The following is a 20,705-nucleotide window of genomic DNA, read 5'->3' on the forward strand; positions in this document are numbered from 1 at the left end:
CTCTGCCGTTCATTACCTCTCCTCTCCTTTGCGACTTCACGTCTCTCCGTGCAACCTCCCTCCCCCTGTGCATACCCATGCACGCATAACAGTCGTAGTACCGGAAAGGAAGCAGGGCGGAAAGGCACATCTGTGTGGTGCACCGACACACACACACACACACACACACACCGACACACACCTCCCCTGTACATAGATCCCTCTTTCCTTGCCTTCTTCCCTCCTGTACACACGCGTGCACGGTCGTGCTTTCCTCTGGTGCTGCATCATCTCTCCCATCTGTGTGAAGAGAAGGGATACCCCCCGCCACTTGCGTCGATGAGCGTCTCTACAAGCCCTCCTCACGGGAACGGGCGGACAGCGGTGCTGTCGCCGATGCCGTCTACCACTGCAGCAGCGGCCGCGGCAAACGACGTCGATGCTGTTAGTGTGCAGTCGGATGCGCACCGCGGCCTCGTCACCAGCCAGCGCCTACGGGACATAGAGGCACCGTTGATGGAACACCTTGCCCAGAAGCGATACGGACACTCTTCTGCCGGCGTCGGGGCTACAATGATCAAGTCGCAGTGTGCGGCCCGTCATACCGCTGCGCCGGCGCCGTTGTCAGGAGTGCAGCGGCACCGCGCCGACCCCGCCGCCCCACTGAGGAAGGTGCGTGTGCCCCGTGCCATTCGACAGCTGCTTGATATGCACACCAGCCTGGCGCTGAGCTCTGCTGTGTCGCCTCTTGCGACGCAGCAGCACGAAATCTCGCCGCACCCCCCTGCGGCGACCATCGTGTCCGCCACACCCGACTGCGCCGTGCATGAGCGAGTCGGCCTTCTCTACCACCCTCTCGCTGCCGTGCGCACGGCGTACGCGGAGACGGAGGTGCGGCCGTCCTGCGTTTGTGCCGGCGCGGCCACGGCTGCTGATGCAACAGCCGTCGTGCCTTTCGCCATGGCCGCCACTGCTGCGGAGAACAAGACGTACTTCGCGCTCGCTGACTTCGACGCTGTTGACGAGGACCCGCGCACTCCGGCGGAGTGGCTGGCCATGGGTGGTAACGACGAAGGCGGTACGCCAGCTACATCGCGCTTCTTCAAGACTACCGGTCCGGGCGGTGGCACGGTGGTGTGGCGAACGTGCCGCGTGAGGGAGTACGATGAGGCCAAGCAGCTTTTCTACGTGCAATGGGCCGATGGCACGGGTCGATGGACGCGCCGGCTGAACATCCGTTTCGACGCCGAGGACGTGGAGCGGTGGGAGGCACGAGTGCGCCGGGCTGACGACTACCGTAGCGACACAGAGGCCGCCATGCGCGAGGCGCTCTACATCGATTCGATCCCGAACGCGTGCGTTACGGCGATGGAGGAGGAGCAGATGGAGCGGGTGCTGCGCAACGTGGCGACGCGATTCCCCGTGGCCCAGTTGCACGTCATCCAGCAGCGGACCGAGGAGGCGGAGGCCACGTACTACCGCGCCATGAAGCTGGCGGTGCACACGTACATGATGCGCGGCGCCGCAGAGCAGGAGCGGCTGCAGATTGCCAACTTGCCGCGCGCCGGCGTCGCGGCCCAGCCCTCGCTGCGCGACCTGCGCGGCACCCTCAGCACGCCGTCGCCGAACTTCCTCGCCGCCCGCGCGTATTTGGCGGAGAACTGCTTCCAGGTGCACGCGCTCATCCAGGACACGTTGCACTCGCTGCACACGCTGTGGTTCAGCTACACCTCGCAGCCGCTTTGCGTGTCGCACTACGAGGCCTCAGCGCTGCCGCTGCGGCTGCCATTTTTTGTCTCCACACAGGAGGAGCACGGCATCGCAGTGGGGGAGCGGCTCAAGGGCGAGTGGACGTCAACTGTGCAGTCCACGGTGCAGAACAACCTCGACGCCTACTTCAACTTCTACGACGACAGCATGGCGCGGTATGAGGCCAGCCGGATGTGCCGCTTCGTGCGCTTGGTGAACTGCATGATGCGTTCTCAGCTGCGCGAGCTCGCGATGGCGTCGCTTGAGTCGTACACTGCATACCTTGAGAAGTATGTCGTCGTGTGCACCAACGCCGCTGACTGCGACGACGCGACGGCGTCGGCGATGGTGGAGGTGCTGCCGGAAGACGTGGCAGAGCGGGCGTACTGGGCGGAGCGCATTGCCCAGCTTGAGTCGCGTCAAGCCGCGGAGAAGGAGCGCAGGGCGGCGGAGCAGAAGCCCGCACCGAAGAAGCGGCGCAGCGAGACCGCCGCCGCGGGGGCGTCAAAGGGCGAGGCCGAGGAGGCGCCGCCTGAGCACCTCCTCTGGTGTCTCGGCACGCCGCCGCTGACAGAGCCGTTAACGCAGCGTGTTGTGCAGCTCATCCAGCGTGTCAACGGGCTGCGGCCGCTCTTTTACACGAAGCTTGTGGTGGCGTCTCCCTTGTCGTCGAAGACGCCGACGCAGCGGTCCTCCCGGGACTCCGGCGCCGACGAGGGCGATGCGGCGGAGTGTGCCATTGCGCTGGACCCGCCAGTGGACGAAATCGAGCGCTGCGTGCTGCGTGTGGTTGCTCGCTGCCTCGAGCACAGCAACGAGGTGGCGGCCATGGGTGACCAGTTGTTCCCATTACTAGAGATGGCGCCGGCGTATCTGCGTCCACTCGGCGTCGACGAGGCCGAGGTGGTCGCGGTGCGGGAGCGCGTGTTGGCAGTGCTTCGCGGCAACCGGTCCGCGCCTCTCCAGCTCGTGCAGATGTACAGAGAATTCGAATACTTGGCTACGGCAAACGTGGAGGAGGTCGTCCAGGCGACGCTGGAGCACGTCGAGGCCCTTGAGGAGGTGGACCTCCTGCTGGAGCGGCTGAGTCGCGACCGCCGTCGTCTCGCGGACCGCACGCCGAACACTGTCACCTTCGAGCTGTACGCCGTGGACTGCTCCGAGCTGAAGGTGGCGCTGACCGCCAGGGCAGTGCAGCTGCAGCAGGCGCTACTGGAGGCGGTGGCCACGCGGCTCGCCAAGGAATGCGCCGGCGTGCTCAGCGCGTACGAGGCCATCAACGCCGAGCTCACCGTCGAGCCAACGACGCCGGAGGAGCTGCAGACGATGCGGGCCGCCCTCGCCTCTGTGGCGGCGCGTGAGGCGGCAATCCAAGTAATCTTCCAACATGTGACGGAGGGCAACGAGCTCCTGCTCCGCTACGGCTACCTCGTGCCGCATGACGAGTTTGTGCACTACTGGGAGGCGTACGAGTGTCCCAAGAGGCTGGCGCAGTTCGTGGAGGACCGCAACTTCCGCGCCAAGGAGTACCGCGCCGTCTTCATCCAGCAGCTGCGCGAAAACAGCGAGCAGCAGGCATACGCGATCATGCAGCTTGCCGCCAGCGTGGAGGACTTCACGCACCTTTGCGACGACGCGCGGGCGGAGGAGTACTACGAGCGGGCCTGCGCTATCCAGGAGTCGATTCAGTCCAGCAAGGCATCTGTCGCCCTGTACGGGTGCCACGAGGAGCTGTTTGGGATGACGGTCACGACGTACCCGCAGCTGACAGAGATACAGCAGCTCTTCGAGCCGTACTTTGCGCTGTGGGAAGTGGTTTACCATTTCAACGCCGAGACGGAGCGCTGGATGAGCACCAAGATCGCGACGCTGAATCCGAGAGACGTTGATCAGAAGGTGTCGGACTGGACGAAGCGTGTGGCGGCACTGTCGAGGAAGATCAAGGAGCCGGAGGCGATCGAGGTGGCACGGCAGCTGCGGGCGAACATCGAGCAGTTCAAGCCCCTCGTGCCGCTGCTCTATGCCCTGCGTAGCCACCTGCAGGCGGGCCACTGGCGCGCCATTTATCAGCAGTGCGGCATCCCGCGTGAGCAGCAGGGCTTCGGCCCCGGCGGGGTTGACAACAATGATCAGCGCACCCTCTCCGATTTTGTGCAGCTGGGCATGATGGATCACCTGACATCAATCGAGAGCGTCGCATCGGTGGCGCAGAAAACGTACGAGCTGGAGTCGGAGTTGATGAACATGGTGACGGAGTGGAAGCGGCTGGTCTTCGAGATGGAGCCGTACCAGGACACGTTCAAGCTCAAGGCGAACGATGCCATGCAGCTTACCTTGGACGAGCACATTCTCAAGACTCAGTTGATGCTGGGCAAGCCCACGGTGCGGCAGACTCCGGCCCTGCAGGCACGCGTCAGCCAGTGGTCCAATCAGTTGAACAACACGCAGAGCACCATGGACGAGTGGTTCCGCTGCCAGAGCACGTGGTCCTACCTAGAGCCGATCTTCGTCTCCGCCGACATCTCGCGTAGTCTGCCGGCGGAAAAAAAGATGTTCGTGGAGATTGATGAGACGTGGCACGCCGTCATGGCCCGCACCCGCACCACCCCCCAGATCATTACCCGCTGCCAGGACGACAGCCTCTACAAGACCCTCAGCAGCGCCAACACGAACCTCGAGGAGATCTTGCGCAAGCTGCAGCAGTTCCTGGAGACGAAGCGTATGGCGTTTCCGCGCTTCTACTTTATTTCAAACGAGGAGCTGCTGCAGATCCTGTCCGACAGCCGTGACCCGTACCTCGTGCAGCCGTACCTGTGCAAGTGCTTCGAGGGCATCAAGAGCCTGACCTTCGCCGACCACCACGACATGGTCGGCATGGAGTCGGCGGAGGGCGAGCGGGTGCGCTTTGCACGCACCGTCAACCCCAGTGACCACCACAACCAGGTGGAGCTGTGGCTGCAGGCTGTGGAGAAGGTCATGAAGGCGACGATACGCGATCAGCTGCAGCAGGCCATCGGTGACTACACGCAGCGCAAGCGGACAGATTTTATCCGGGCGTGGCCGGGGCAGGTCGTCATCGCTGTTTGCTGCTTTTTTTGGACGATGGAGGCGACGCAGGCGATGGTGGCTGATGGCACGGTGGGGCTGACGACCTACTATGAGAAGTGTGCGCGGCAGTTGGACGACTTGATCCTGCTCGTGCGTGACAGCGGCCTCGGCAACGTGGCGCGGTGCACGCTTGAGGCGCTTGTCGTCATTGAGGTGCACGCCAAAGACATTCTGCGCATGCTTGGCGAGAAGGGCGTCGAATCGCCGTCGAGCTTCGACTGGCTGGCGCAGCTGCGGTACTACTGGGAGGGCGAAGAGGACAATCAGCAGCTGACAGTGCACCAGATCAACGCCTCGCTGCGGTACGGCTACGAGTACCTTGGCAACACGGGTCGCCTCGTCATCACACCGCTGACGGATCGGTGCTACCGCACACTCATCGGGGCCCTGCATCTGAACTACGGCGGTGCGCCGGAGGGGCCGGCCGGCACCGGTAAGACAGAGACCACGAAGGACCTCGCCAAGGCGCTAGGCAAGTACTGCGTCGTGTACAACTGCTCCGACCAGATCTCGGCCAAGGATATGGCGAAGTTGTTCAAGGGGCTGACGCAGGCCGGCGCGTGGGGCTGCTTCGATGAGTTCAACCGTATCGAGATCCAGGTGCTGTCAGTGATTGCGCAGCAGATCGCGACGATCCAGGAGGCAATCATCCAGAAGCGGCCTGAGTTCATCTTCGAAGGGGCGCAGATCCGGCTGGACAGCGGGTGCGCCGTGTTCGTGACGATGAACCCCGGCTACGCCGGCCGTGCGGAGCTGCCGGACAACCTGAAGGCGCTCTTCCGGCCTGTGGCGATGATGGTGCCGAACTACGCCATGATCGGTGAGATTCAGCTCTACTCGTACGGCTTCCTGCACGGCAAGGTCCTCTCGGAGAAAATTGTGGCGACGTACCGGCTGTGCTCGGAGCAGCTCTCCTCGCAGGACCACTACGACTACGGCATGCGTGCGGTGAAGGCGGTGTTGACGGCGGCGGGGCGGCTGAAGCGGGCGTACCCGATGGAGGATGAGATGGTGCTCATGCTGCGCTCCATCCAGGACGTCAACCTGCCGAAGTTTCTGTCGCAGGATGTGGAGTTGTTCAGGGGCATCGTATCGGACCTCTTCCCGGGGGTGCAGCTGCCGGTGCCGGACTACGACGACATGCACAACGCCCTCGTCACCGTCGCTGCGCAGGACAACCTACAGCTAACCACGTACTTCGAGGAGAAGATCTGCCAGACGTACGAGATGATCTGCGTGCGCCACGGCATGATGCTGGTCGGCTACTCGTACGGAGGCAAGACAAAGGGGTTGCGGTCGCTCGCTGCCGCGCTGGAGGTGATGGAGCAGACGAACAAGTCGGAGCACCGCGCTCGCATGGTCATTATTAACCCCAAGTCCGTCACCATGGCGCAGCTGTACGGCAAGGTCGAGCTGTCCGGTGAGTGGACGGACGGCATCCTTTCAAGCCGCTTTCGCCAACTCGCACAGGACACGTCGGAGGACCGCGTGTGGCTCGTGCTGGACGGCCCCGTGGACGCGGTGTGGATCGAGAACATGAACACAGTGCTGGACGACAACAAGAAGCTGTGTCTGCAAAACGGCGACATCATTCCAATGCGGAAGCGGATGAACTTGATCTTCGAGGTACAGGACCTGGCGCACGCGTCCCCCGCCACGGTGTCGCGATGCGGTATGGTGTATGTCGAGCCGCAGTCGCTGGGCTGGGCCTGCCTGCTCGAGTCGTTCTTCAACACGCTGCCGCCGTTTATGACAGAGACGCCGCAGCTGGCTGACACGCTGCGCTCCCTGATCGACGCCATCATGGCCGACATGCTCGAGGTGACGCGCAAGCGCGCCCGCTCGATTGTGCCGCAGAGCGCGAACACGCTGGTGGCGGGCTGCGCGAGGCTGCTCTCATGCTTCATGCACGGCTTCGACGAGGAGGCGGCGATAGCGCAGGCCGGTGGTGATGAGCGGGTGCACATGCGCAACATGGTCATGCGGGTGGAGGGGTGGTTTCTCTTCTCGCTGGTGTGGTCCGTCGGTGGGTGCCTGGAGCACAAGGATCGTGAGATATTCAGCGCCGCCCTGCACAAACTCCTTGCGGCCCTGTCAGAACGCGACGGGAGCCGGCACACATTCACGCTGGCGTTGCCAGAGGCGACGACTTCGTTTTACGAGGTCCGCTTCGAGGACGGCGCGGAGGTGCGCTGGATGAGCTGGACCGATCTGATGCCCGAGTTGACGATACAGGCGGAGAGCGAGTACCAGGACATTATCGTGCCAACGACGGAGACGGTCAAGTACTCCTTCCTCATGGGGCTCATGTTGCGTCACATGCACCCGGCGCTGCTCGTCGGCGACACCGGCACCGGCAAGACCATCATGATGAAGGCCCTGCTGCGCGGCCTGCCAAAAGACGGCTACTCTGTCAACTTGATCCAGTTTTCCGCGCAGACCTCCGCCGGCCACCTGCAGCGTCTCATCGACAGCAACTGCGAGAAGCGTCGAAAGGGGTTCTACGGGCCGCCAATCAACAAAAAGATGATCATCTTCATCGATGACACCAACCTGCCGCAGCTTGAGGAGTACGGTGCGCAGCCGCCCATCGAGCTGCTCCGGCAGTACCTCGACCACGGTGGCTGGTACCAGCACAGTAAGGACGGTGTCGAGTTCCGTCACTTGGTGGATGCGCTGCTTCTGTGCGCTATGGGGCCGGCGGGCGGCGGTCGAAACGACATCACGCAGCGCTTTAGCCGTCACTTCAACGTCTTCAGCGTACCGTCCTTCAACGAGGCGACGCTGAAGACGTTGTTCGGGCGCCTATCGGAGTGGATCTTCTCCCGCAACTTCCCGAGCGCGCTGCGCGGCATGAGTGCGCCGCTGGTGGCCGCTACAGTGGAGCTGTACACGATCCTAGTCGACAACCTCAAACCCTCGCCGGAGCGCTCGCACTACACCTTCAACCTGCGCGACGTGAGCAAGGTGTTCCAGGGCATGGACATGACCTACGCCCCAAGCATCAAGGATGAGATGTGCCTGGCGCAGCTCTGGATGCACGAGGTGTCGCGCGCCTTCGCGGATCGCTTCATCGACGACGCCGACACGCACTGGTTCCATGAGCAGGCAAGCCGGACGTGCCTAAAGCACCTCAAGTTGAATGTCCGCCCGACCATGGAGGACGGCAGCCCCCTCCTCTTCTCATCGCTCGCCAACGATGACGGGCGCTACGAGCAGCTCACCGACACCGCCCACGCCCGTTCGACACTGGAGCGCAAGCAGGAGCTCTACAAGACCGCCACCCGCAGCGGTGAGCTGAACCTTGTCATCTTCAACTACGTGCTTGAGCATGTCGCCCGCATCAGCCGTGTCCTGCATCAGCCCGGCGGCCACCTGTTGCTGGTCGGCGTCGGGGGCAGCGGCCGTCGCAGCTGCGCCCGCCTCGGCGCCTTCATCCAGGAGTGCGACTACCGCACGACGACGCCGACAAAGGACTACGACCACAGCGACTTCCTCGACGACATCCGCCAACTCCTCCTGCAGACGGGGCAGAAAGGGTACTCGACGGCGTTCGTGCTGGCCGACTCGCAGATCATCTCCGAGGCGTTCCTCGAGGACATCTGCAGCCTGCTGAACACCGGCGAAATCCCTGGGCTGTGGGACACAAAGCAGGACCGCGAGGTCTACGATAACGCCGTCGCCTCGCTGCGCGACGTCGGCCGCGCGCTCGGGCGACCCGACACGACGGAGGCGCTGCAGGAGCTCTTCGCCGAGCGGTGCCGGAAGCACCTACACCTGGTGCTGTGCTTCTCGCCGCTTGGCTCGATGCTGCGCGAGCGGCTGCGCAAGTTTCCCTCCCTCGTGAACTGCACGACGATCGACTGGTTCCGCGACTGGCCCGAGGACGGCCTCCGCTCTGTCGCCGCGCGCTTTCTCGACGATGTCGACCTCACAGAGGCGGAGCGGACGTCCATTCGGCAGATCTTCGTGCAGTACCAGCAACAGGTGCGCGAACTCAGCGTGAAGTACCGCGCTGAGGCGCGGCAGCAGACGTATGTCACCCCCACGTCCTATCTCGACCTCCTCTCCACATTCGGCCGGATGCTGGCGTGCAAGCGGCGCGATCTGACTTCGCAGCGAGACCGCTACGTGAATGGGCTGCGTCAGCTGCAGAAGACGGAGGACCAGGTTGAGGTGATGCAGCAGGAGCTGGCTCTGCTAAAGCCAGAGCTGGCCACAAAGCAGGCGGAGACGAGTGAGCTCATTCGCCGGGTAGAGGAGGAGAGCAAGGCTGCGGAGGAGCAGAAGGCCATCGTGGCGGTGGACGAGGCGGCGGCGAACGCGCAGGCGGCGGCGGCGAAGAAGATCAAGGATGCCTCGCAGGAGAAGGTGGACGAGGCGCAGCCGCTGGTGGAGCAGGCGCAGCGGGCAGTGCTGGACCTCGATCCGAAGGTGCTGCAGGAGGTGAAGGCACTCAAGACGCCGCCGAAGGGTGTGAAGTATGTGATTGAGGTGCTGTGCACGCTGCTCGGCGGTGTCTACAAGCCGAAGCCGATCCGCGACGCGCTCACCGGCAAGACAAGCGTGCCCTACTGGGAGCACGCGAAGGTGACCCTGCTGACGGCCGACTTCAAGAACACGCTGCTCAACGCGTACTCGGATATCGTCGACAATGCTCCAGACGCGCAAATCGAGGAGGTAAAGAAGAAGATGACGGACGAGATGTTCAAGATGGAGAACATCCGCAAGACTAGCGTGGCGCTCGTCGGCGTCGCGACATACATCAAGGCTGTGGTAGAGTACTACAAGCAGAACAAGGTGATCAAGCCACTGCTAGCGCAGGCGGCGGCGGCACAGGCCGAGTACGACGAAGCGATGATCGGACTGCATGCCAAGAAGGAGGAGCTGCGCATCATCACAGAGAAGCTGCAGGCACTGACGGATCACCTCTACGGGGTGAACCGGTCCAAGCAGGAGCTCGAGAACCGCATCCGCGACACGGACACGAAGCTGACGCGTGCCAAGAAACTGATCGAGGGCCTCGGCGGCGAGAAGGCGCGCTTCGCACACGAGTCTAAGCGCTACGAAGAGGAGCTCTTGTACGTTGTTGGCAACGTCGTCGTCAGCGCCGGCATCGTCGCGTACATGGGACCGTTCCTGCACAACTACCGCATGCAGATCATTGCTAAATGGCGCGACATGTGCGAGGCGCAGCAGCTGCGCGTGTCGGCCGACTACACCTTCGAGAAGTTCTGCGGCAACTCGATCCACATTCAGGAGTGGAAGCTGCAGCAGCTGCCCTCCGACCCCTTTTCCGTCGACAACGCCGTTATCCTGAGCAACTCGAATCGGTGGCCGCTGATGGTGGACCCGCAGCAGCAGGCAAACCGCTGGATCCGCAGCCGCGAGCGCGACAACGGCCTCGTCGTCGTGCGCCTCTTTGAGAAGGACTACCTGCGCACGATCCGGCAGGCCATAATGGACGGCAGCCCGGTGCTGCTGGAGAACGTTGAGGAGACGCTCGATCCGATGCTGGAGAACTTGCTGCTGAAGCGGATCACCAAGGAAGGGTCGATGTGGGTCATGCACCTCGGCGAGGCGGTGGAGTGGAATGAGAAGTTCCGCTTCTACATAACAACGAAGCTGCCGCGGCCGCACTACCTACCGGAGGTGAGTGCGAAGGTGACTCTCATCAACTTCCGCATCACCGAGCAGGGCTTGCAGGACCAGCTGCTGCAGCGCGTCATGCTGTCTGAGCGGCGCGAAGTGGAGGAGAAGAAGCAGGCGCTAACGCTGGAGGCCGCGGCCAACCAGGCTGGCCTCAAGGCGACGGAGGACAGCATCCTCGCCATCTTGTCCACCGAGGGCAACATCCTTGAGAGCGAAGCGGCCATCGAGGAGCTTGACAGGTCGAAGGAGCAGAGCGACCGCATCGAGAAGCGGCAGGAGGAGATCGACGCAATGGAGCGCATCAGCGACCGCACGCGCAACCTCTTCGTGCCGGTGGCGCACCTCGGCGCTATCCTCTTCTTCTGCGTCACTGAGCTGGCAAATATCGACCCCATGTACCAGCACTCGCTCCAGTCGTACATGGTCATATTTCAGGAAGCGCTGGCGAGCAGCGCCAGGTCGAGCGAGGTGGAGGAGCGCACGGATGCGATCAACACCACCTTCAAGCGAAGTCTGTACCAGCGTATCTGCCGCGCCCTCTTCGCGCGCGACCAGCTCCTCTTCTCCTTCATTATGTCACTGAAGATGTTCGCCGTGGACGCGGTGCTGCTGCGCTGGCTGCTGACTGGCGGTACCGAGGAGGACGAACGCGCCACTGCCGTGGCGAATCCTTTCACATGGATGCCAGAGCTGAGTTGGCGGCTGCTGCAGCGGGCGAGCACGCAGCTGGCCGGCTTTGAGAACCTCATCGAGGATGTGCGGCAGCACGAGATGTTCTTCGTGGACTACTACGAGTCGTCGAGCCCGCTGGAGCTAAAGCTGCCCGGGGAGCTGCAAAGCATGCCGAGCATCGCGAAGATGGTGCTGGTGCGGTGCCTGCGCACGGACAAGGTAGTTCCCGCCATCCGCGCATACGTTTGCGAGACGCTGGGCGAGTTCTTTGTGGAGCCGCCGCTCTACGCGCTGGAGACGGTCGTGGATGAGCTTGCTTACGACCCGTCCGTGCCGATCATTCTTGTGCTTTCGCCTGGCGCCGATCCCAACGCCGAGCTCGACCGTGTCGCCGAGCTGCGAGGCATGTTTCCGAACAAGCTCTTCAAGCTGTCCCTTGGCCAGGGCCAGAACGTGCCGGCCTGCGCCCTCATCGAAGCGGGTACGAAGAGCGGCCACTGGGTGCTCCTGCAGAACTGCCACCTCTACGCCGACTTCATGCCACAGCTGTCGCGCATGATCGAGGACTATAGCGACGTTGCGGCGAAGGAGCGGCTGCACCGCGACTACCGGCTGTGGCTGACATCTCTGCCAAGTGAGGTGTTCCCGATCGCGATTCTGCAGAACGGCGTCAAGCTCGTGCAGGAGCCACCGAAGGGGCTCAAGAGCAACCTCATGCAGTCGTACCTCTCCGACCCCGTGGCGGACGCCGAGTTCTTTGGGGCCGCCCGCACGCCGGAGGTATGGCACAAGCTGCTCTTCGGGCTTTGCTTCTTCCACGCGGTGGTGCAGGAGCGTCGGCAGTACGGCCCTCTCGGCTGGAGCCGCCCGTACGAGTTCAACGACACGGATCGCCGCATCAGCGTGCGCCAGCTGCAGATGCTTCTGGATGAGAATGAGCTCGTGCCGTACGAGGCGCTTCTGTACCTCATCGGCGAGTGCAACTACGGCGGACGTGTGACAGATGACTGGGACCGGCGTTGCCTGCTGGCCACGCTCGAGGTGTACCTCACTCCGTCCATCCTGGAGGACAACTACGTCTTCTTCGACGACGCGCAGGAGTATTTCGCGCCGCCGTTTGGTGAGTACAGCACCTACCTCGCCTACATCCAGTCCCTGCCGGCGCAGCAGCCCCCCACTGTCTTCGGCTTGCATGAAAACGCCGACATCACAAAGGACGAACGGGACGCCCGCTTACTGCTCGACGCCACCCTCAGCACGCAGCCTCGCGATGCGGCACCGGCGGCCGAAAGCAGCAGCGGCGGTGGCAACAAGGCAGATCCGAAGATAATTGTGAAGACGCTGGCCGCGGATGTGCTGCACCGCCTGCCGCCACTCTTTGACATTGAGGCCATCCAGGCCCGCTACCCGATCGATTATGCCCAGTCCATGAACACAGTGTTGCTGCAGGAGGCGATACGCTACAACCGTCTCCTCGCCGTCGTGCGCGCCTCGCTGGCGGATGTGCAAGACGCCATCAGCGGCAAGGTGGTGATGAGCAGCGAGCTGGAGCAGGTGTTTATCAGCATGTACGACGGCAAAGTGCCGGAGGTGTGGAAGCGCCGTTCCTACCCGTCACTGAAGCCGTTTGGTGCGTACGTCGGTGACCTCATCGCGCGCCTGCAGTTCCTGCGCACATGGTACGAGGCGGGGCCGCCGCCGCTATTCTGGTTGAGTGGCTTCTTCTTCACACAGTCTTTCCTCACGGGTGTGACGCAGAACTACGCCCGCAAGCACAAGATCGAGATCGACAAGCTTATCTGGGAGTTCACGGTCATGCCGGCGCCGGCAGAAACCTTCACCGAGACCCCGGAGGATGGCTGCTACGTGCACGGACTCTTTCTCGAAGGGGCTGACTGGTCGTACGACGGCGGTGTCCTCGCGGAGAGCAAGCCGAAAGAGTTGTATGTCCCCTTTCCAGTGCTGAAGCTGTCGCCTGCGCTGCCGGAGGAGGTGGCGCAGTGCCCCATCTACCACTGCCCGTGCTACAAGACGACCGACCGCCGCGGCGTGCTCTCGACGACGGGGCACTCGACCAACTTTATCCTTACCGTAAACCTCCCCCGCGACGCGCACGAGTCGGAGAACCACTGGGTACTGCGCGGCACGGCGCTCTTCACGCAACTTGAGTACTAGACGATAACGTCGTGCGTGCGTAAGTCAAGCAAGCATATACATGCACCGTTCTTCCGATTTTTTCCTTTCATCTTCTTGGATGCACGCGGAAGTATGAGGAGGCCCTCCCCTCCCCCCCCCCCCCCCCCCACACACACACACACGCGCAGATCAGCGCATGCTGGTGAATGCGCACATGAGTCTTTAGATGTATGATGTATCCATGGGTGGATCCTGTTTTCGGCTTCCCCCTCGGCCACTCTCGCTGTGTGAGTGGAGTCGTGGGGTGAGCGATGTATCATAGCTGAGAGGGAGTGCAAGCAACGGCGTCGAGCGTCTCTACAGTTGAAATGAAGCAGCAACAAGACAACTTTGGTAACCGATGGTGCGACACCACCGCCAGAGGCGGACAAGAGACACGAGTGCGAAGAGATGCTCGCACACCCACATATGTAGGCACAGGAGGAAGTGGCAGCCGCCGCCGCCGCCACTGCTTTCCACCCAAAGGAGGAAAGGTGTGCTGTGGTGGTGGTGGCGGCGTCATCGGTGCGCTACAGGAGGGGGGAGATAGGCGGGAGGCACACAGGTGTGCGTGTGCACGTCGGAGATGAGGTCGACCCTCTCCGGTTACACGTCGGACTGTCGCTCCTCTGCACTCCATCGTTGCCCTCTATCCTCCTCCTCCGATCTTCAGCGCGCTGGCAGTGACACCGCCGTGTTTGTTTGTGCCCCTATACCCATGTCTGCTGCATCACCAGCCCCCGCCTCTTCTGTTTCTCTTCTCCGCATGTACGCTGCTGCAGAGCGTGTGCGGTAAACAGAGGCTGTCTGCCGCATCCTCACCCCCTTTCCTATGCACGTAATGGGATACATAGCCCCATCATCTTTTATGCCTCCCGTGTGCGCGCCGCTCTCCGCTTGAGGTGTGGCCCTTGCGCAGCCGTGGCTGCAGTACTGCTGTTGCTATTGCTGCTGATGCTCACCGTCACCTCAACGTCAGCCATCGTCCTCTCCGCTACGGCGGCAGCCGCTACGTGCGACACTCCCTCACTACACCGCATGCGACGCCGGCTGTCATCTTACGTGCTTTGTGGGTGAGGGCGGCAGCCACTACACTCCGGATGCACGGCTACTTCCAGCTACCGCCGCTACAATACCTCCCCCTAACTGCACCAGCCGCATCGCCAACAAGTGACTCTACTCCGCGGGCAGCCACTGCGCTAAGAGTGGCGTCTGCGGACCGTGCGAGGACGCGCGCTCGCCGACCGCTGCATCACCTGTGATGAGGGCTACACACTTAGGTACATTCGCGACGACAACGCCGGCGCGAGCATCAGCCAGCTGGGTGTGTGCGAGAGGAACACGGCTCCCGCTGCTGGCGATGACCGCCTCATGCAGGCAGCCGTCGCTCACGCAGCGACTCTTTTCACCCTCTCGGCTGCCGCGCCGTGTGCCTTCTGCGTGACACTGTGTTTCCTTTCAAGTGGCCTGCGAGGCGCGCGACAGAGAGGCGTTGCGACTTCTCCTGCGGAAGGGAAGGCGGTGACTTGTTGGGCGGAGAGCTTCCCTGCTCACTCCCCACATTTCCTCTCTGCGTTGTCCGTGACGTGCCCCTCACCGCTTCTTGTTCGACTGACTTCGTCGCCTTACTCCGTCTCCTTGTTGTGTCTTTGGCCGATCACTGCGTGTGTGGTGTGTGTCCGTCTCTGCCTCTGCATGTTTGCGTCGCATCCTTCCTTTTCGCTGCCCCCTTGCTCATGTGCACGCACCCCCTCTCTCGCCCTCCTCACCATGTCTGCCACCGGGTGTGAGACGTGATGGAGAAAAGAAGAACTAGACAATGTGCGGCTGTGGAGCTGATCAAATCGATAAGCAGCGATTCCGCGAGGGGTGGTGCACAAGCGGTCAGCCCACCCCCTCCTCTGGCGACGCTCAACACGTTGGTGCTATCGCCCGTGGCAGACCAGAAAAGTATGGATGGGGATCCATGAGCTGCGTAAATCGCCGTCCTCTTACCCCCCACTCTCTCTCTCTCATCTCACACCAGCGAGGGCAGGAAACATCGATGTGCGTGCGTGTGCCTGTGATGGCAGCGAATGCGAGAGGGTGCGCGGGGTGTGTGAAAGGCGTCTCTGTGTACGTGCGTGGCCGACCGACTCATCGACGCCCGCACTCCGACACCGCCATGATGACGGCCATCGCGCACGGAGAGGGTGACAGACAGGACAGATGCACTCGAGGGGACGCACGAGCTGTGAGTTAAGCAGCCGGCCGGAAGTGGGCAGCGGGGCGCCCCCCCCCCCCTCCCTCCGCAAACCCCACGCGAGGAAAGCGGTGCCACACCAACGCAAGCGACCCCCCAAAAAACGAACACACACACACACACACACACACACACACACACACACAGACACACACACAGACACACACACATACACAGACACACACATACACACATACATACACACATACATACACAGACACGCGAAGGAGCGTTCGCGGAGAGGGAGAGAGAAGGAGGTGAGAGCACCCGGAGTGGTCGCTGGTACGGTGTCGGCCGGTGTCGGCTTGAATTCCATATTTTCTTGGTTTGGTTGCGGGTGCCGAGAAGTCTGCGGTCGATTTTGTGGCGAGGTTGATCAGGTCACGAATCTTTGGCGTCTCTATTTCTCTTGGCCTGTCACCTTGCCTCCTCCACCCCCTTTCTCTCGTGTCTCTGCGCTCGATTTTACCGTCCGTCTTCTCCGACTCATCTCCGTGTGCGGTCTTTGCTGTGGCAGCAATGCACCGGTGTCTTCGCTTGTGTATGGCAGGCGTGGGTAACTCTGTGCGCACCGTACCAGCAGCAGCGCCCGTCAAGCTCTGCTGAGAGCAAGCGGTGTGACGTGCAGCTGCTGCCATCGATGCGGCAGGGCTCCTGTAGTCGAATTTCTTCACAGCGGCCCCGCCTCAAGGGGCGGGGCTTCGGCTGGGTTGACGTGCCGATAGCGCGTGCACCACACTGCGTGCCCTTCTCCCTTGTGTGTCAGTGGGGAAGGGGTCCCTTCATGCAGACAGCTGCGCGTGCGCCTTGCCTTTCTTCCTGCGTCTTCAGCGCTCTCTACACACTTTCCTTCCTTCTCTTTGTGATGGCCCCGTGCCGCCCTGTGTGGATACCGACGGTGTAGCGGTTCCCTCGTTACGTAGAGCAGGCGAGCGAGTGAGCGTGTGAGTGCTTGGTGAGCGCTGACGAGCACAATCACGATTGCCAGTCCTTGCGCCTCCTTCGCACATCCATATTTCTCCTCAGCAGGACTCCGTCTGTCACATCTATCCGTGTGTGTAGGCGCTTGTCGGACATCTCCAGCAGCGGCCATGCCGTTCTTCTGCGTCGGCGATGCGGCCACTTGCCCATCGGAGGTGTGTGAGGAACTCGCCGCGAAGCCCATCACAGCGCACCACCAGCTCATCATCTCTACCGTCACCCACCAGCTAGGCCCGTTGGCCGGCGCTATCTGTCGCACCCTCATCCAGTCAGGGCCAATGTCGTTGAAGGACATCAGCGATGCCGTCCACCGCGATGAGGAGGTGCGCGCCGTCGCTGCTGCTGCCGCCAACCGCGCTTCTGCCACCGGGGAGAAGACGACAGCGGTGCCACCCACCCACCAAGTCGGCTCTAGCTTCCATGTCAACCTTGGTGACATCGCTTCGGTCAATGACGTTATTCACGAGGTGGCGGTGAAGGAGCTCGTGACGCGGCTAGTGGTGCATCGCCTCATCCACGCAGACCCGGCCACGCACCTATACGAGATACGCTACGGCAGCGCTATCCTTCTGCGCGTGCTGTTCCCGCTTCTTCTCCATTGCGCACGTCAGCAGTACGGCGAGGCGGCCAAGTGCGTGCTTCTCGTTGTCTACCAGCTGGGCGTCGTACCGCCGCGCGCCGCAGTACAGGTGGCGCTGAGTCGCACCCCTAGCATTACCCGCGACGCGATCGAGTACGCTGTTGTTCGCATGGTCGAGGATGGGTGGCTAGTGCCGGTGCTCAACTTACCCACCACAGCACCCGGTGCTGCGACAGCGGCAAATGCGGCACGGCTGGCCGACCTGGCCCCCTCGCACCCGGGCAGCAATGCCGATCTATGGAACGCCACGACCCCGTACTCTGTGGGCCTCGAGGCCGCCCTGCATTACCTCTTCAACGACGCGATCGAGCAGGCCGTTGCTGAGCGCTATGCAGACGGACGGCTTGCCCTCACGTTGGTGCGTGCGCTGCGGCGCCGTGTAGCACCGAACTCAGGGTACACCGAAGCTGTTGCCTCCTTCCAGGAGCTGGCGGCGGAGCTGCCGATGACTGCGGGTGTGCGCCGCGATCGCAGCGGTGAACTGCGGATGGGCACCGACAACGTGCCGAGCAGCTCCGTGGAGGCGGTGCAGCGCTGCCTGCAGCGTTTGTGCCAGCCCATCGTCTTTTATAGCTGCGACGCCGCTGCGCCCATGACGTCAGCCGCTGGCATCTCCCCGAGCTTCACGACGATGCCGTCGACGCGAGCGCTCTTGGTGAAGCCGCATAGCCAGAGCAACTTCTATGCCATAGACCATGTCACTGCTGTGCACCTGCTGCAGGAGGCTGTGTGCGAGCGGGTCGTGTACAGTCGCTACGGCGTTCTCGGTGTGCGCATCATGAAGCTGCTGCTGCAGCACCACTTCCTTGAGGAGCGGACGCTGGCGGAGCAGTCCATCGCAACGTACGTCAAGGTTCGCGAGGTGCTGCACCAGATGTTCAAGGACGGCTTCCTGCTTCAGCAGGAGGTGCCGCGCACCTCGGCACTCGTCGAACGGTCCGCCAAGGCGAGTGTGTACCTCTGGGGGCTGAGCTGGAGCGCGACGCTGCTGCCTGTGGTGCGCGAGCGGCTCGCGAAAACGTTGACGATTGCGTGGGCGAAGCTCCGTGAGGCGCAGCAGCAGGCGTCCGCCGTCGCAAAACATGCGGCCGGCGGACGCCCCACACCCGCAGCTGGCAGCAGCATCAACAGCAGTGCCGCTCACGCCGAGGAGATCGAGGCGCAGTGGAAGTATGGCATGTCGCGGAACATTCAGCAGGCACTGCAGGCCCAACGCGCTGTGACGGGGCTGCAGAGCTGTGTAATGTCACTCATGCGGCTGCTGCTGATTGTTGATTTTTTTTAAAAGGAGTGCGTCGCACAGTAGAGCGGCAGACGAGCGTCGGCGTGGTGGGCGTGGCGTCTCTCTCTCTTTCTCCGTACCGTTGTTTTGGTTGCCATGCGCGCCAGGGGGACGGAGCGGTGCGGCCCGCACGCCGTCCGTCGCCGCTCTTCTCTCCGTCTTGTGCACCCGCGCGCGTGGTGCGTGGTGCGTAGGCGTGCCGCCCGCTCTGGAGGCTGTGTGAAGCGATGAACATAACGACTAACGAAACATGCGAAGGTTGTCGCGCACCGCACATCGTCTCACGTCCTGTCCTTCTTTCTCTCTCTCTGTGTGCTCTCCACCGCGTCTGTACGGTGGTGTTGCCCACTGAAGGCAGCGCCTCCTCACAGGCGGAGGTGTGCGTGTGTGTGTGTGTGTGTGTGTTTGTGTGCTGAACCAATGAAACACCGGCAAGCGGGAGGCGGAAGGTGCATCGGCGTTGCCACCATCTGCGGCGGTGTTTTCGGCCACGCATGTGGAGGACGCATAGAGTGGTGGAGTGGACGGACCGGCTCGCCGCTTCCCACGCTTGTGATGACCTCGTGGTATTTCATCATCGCCATCGCTCTTCGTGCCTCTCGCTCTCTGCTCCTCTGTAACCGCTGGTGCTGCCTCGGCGCAGTCCCGCTGCCGCTGTTCGGGCGCGTCGCCGAAGCTTTCGTAGCCGCTGCCTCCCCCATCTCTGAGTTGCTCACTTGGGGGTGGTGGCCACACCCACACACAGGCAGTTTCGATTCGTGGCGTTGCGTGGCGACGCAGAGGCGAGCTGAGTTCTCAGGCTGCGCCGTCTGCCATTCACTTGCGAGCGTCCGATGCAGCGTTGAACGCGTCAACGACACACGCCGCCCGCTGCTGCCGGGAGAGCGGAGGATGCAACCGTTCTGCCGTCCCTCAAGAAAGACCCTCTGCCTGTGCGCAAGAGGCGGGAGGCGGCCACACGCAGCGCACAGCTCACCGATCTATTTGACAGTCTCTCAGCTGCGGATGCCAGGGCGCTGCAGAGCACCCAGCTCGGTGAGGATTTCGCGGATGGCTTCACTAATGAGGGTGCGGAAGGCCTTCTTTCGGCAACGCTGCTCTCGCGGCGGCCGCCGCTCTCGACCTCAGAGCCTTCCGACCACGCTGCGAATGGCGTTAGCAGCTCGTCGACTGGTGGATTAGTTCTTCGAAGTAGCGGGGCTGCTGCGCTCTCCACCAACAGTCATGGTCTTCCACGCCCGTTTCACGAGCAGGCACTTGCCGTGCGGTCGGTGGAGGTCGCGACCACCGAGATGCAGTCGACACTGCAGCAGCTGCAACACGACCTCGCCTTTCACGCGAAGAGACGCATCGAGGCGGAGCGCGAAGCGGGCGGTCACTTGGCCTCAGCTCCCCGCCCCCGCCCATCGAGTGACTCGGAGTCCGTCACCCCACTGCGGGCTGAGACGACGGCTGCGCAGCAGCGCCGCGTGGCCGACCCGGATGTGCTCTCCGAAGCTGCTCGCATTCAGCGCGCTCGCGCCGCCGCGGCCGATGAAGGTCTCTCCGACGACCAGTCTGTCGAGGACTACGGCGTCGACTGCGAGGTGCCGCGGCTGACTTCGGACAGCTGCTTGGCGGACGAAGTGGCGGCCATAGCGGTGTGCATGGCGAAGATAAAGGAGTCCGCCAAAGTCATGTACGACACCGAGGCCGCTGCGCCGAGCACGTCGACGGCGCCATGGTGGTCCTCTGCGCTGCACATGCGGGACATGAAGGCGTCCGCGGCCCGGCTCGACTACCATGCCCGCACTGCATTGAGCTGGTCGCACCGCTCGAGGGAGCAGCTGCTCTTGAAAGCGGTCATGCTCAACAACGTGTCGGTGAGCACGCGCACGCAGCTCCTCGACCAACAGCAACACTGGCAGGAGTTCCAGACTCGACTTCGCGATGGACAGGAGACCGTCATGCACTTGCAGGCGGACATCGCCCGATACCAGGCGCGTGTGCAAGCTGAGATGGCGCGTCGTGCTGCCCTGCAGGAGGAGCTGCGCCTCTGCTCGCAGGAGAGGGGCCTTGTTGACCCTGGCGAGCACAACCCACTGAAGGCAGAGCTGGCGTTGCTGCTCGAGGAGCGCGAGTGGCCCTCTGATACACTTAAGAAGGACGCGAGCGTTGTGCTGGACTGGCTGCGGTCCGTCTCGACTACTCTCGAGTGAGTCGCAAATTCGTGCGGCGGTGCGAGC

The 20,705-nt window shown here is 62.7% G+C and overlaps 2 protein-coding genes and 1 pseudogene across 2 annotated transcripts, besides 1 other annotated feature; all 3 read left to right on the top strand.

Annotated features, from left to right (window-relative positions):
• The first annotated feature begins 318 nt into the window (after positions 1–318).
• LMJF_27_2590 lies at positions 319–13,218 on the top strand (annotated as a pseudogene).
• Positions 319–13,218: a sequence feature.
• A 3,450-nt stretch (positions 13,219–16,668) lies between these two features.
• On the top strand, positions 16,669–18,483 carry LMJF_27_2600 (conserved hypothetical protein; the record flags this gene model as incomplete). Its single annotated transcript, XM_003722015.1, has 1 exon — positions 16,669–18,483. The coding sequence occupies one exon, from the start codon at positions 16,669–16,671 to the stop codon at positions 18,481–18,483; it is 1,815 nt and encodes a 604-aa protein (XP_003722063.1).
• A 1,289-nt stretch (positions 18,484–19,772) lies between these two features.
• Positions 19,773–20,678, top strand: LMJF_27_2610 (conserved hypothetical protein; the record flags this gene model as incomplete). The annotated part of the gene is made up of 1 exon (XM_003722016.1): positions 19,773–20,678. The coding sequence occupies one exon, from the start codon at positions 19,773–19,775 to the stop codon at positions 20,676–20,678; it is 906 nt and encodes a 301-aa protein (XP_003722064.1).
• Positions 20,679–20,705: the final 27 nt, after the last annotated feature.

This window comes from Leishmania major, chromosome 27 (genome assembly GCF_000002725.2).
Source record: "Leishmania major strain Friedlin complete genome, chromosome 27".
Taxonomy (NCBI): Eukaryota; Euglenozoa; class Kinetoplastea; order Trypanosomatida; family Trypanosomatidae; genus Leishmania; species Leishmania major.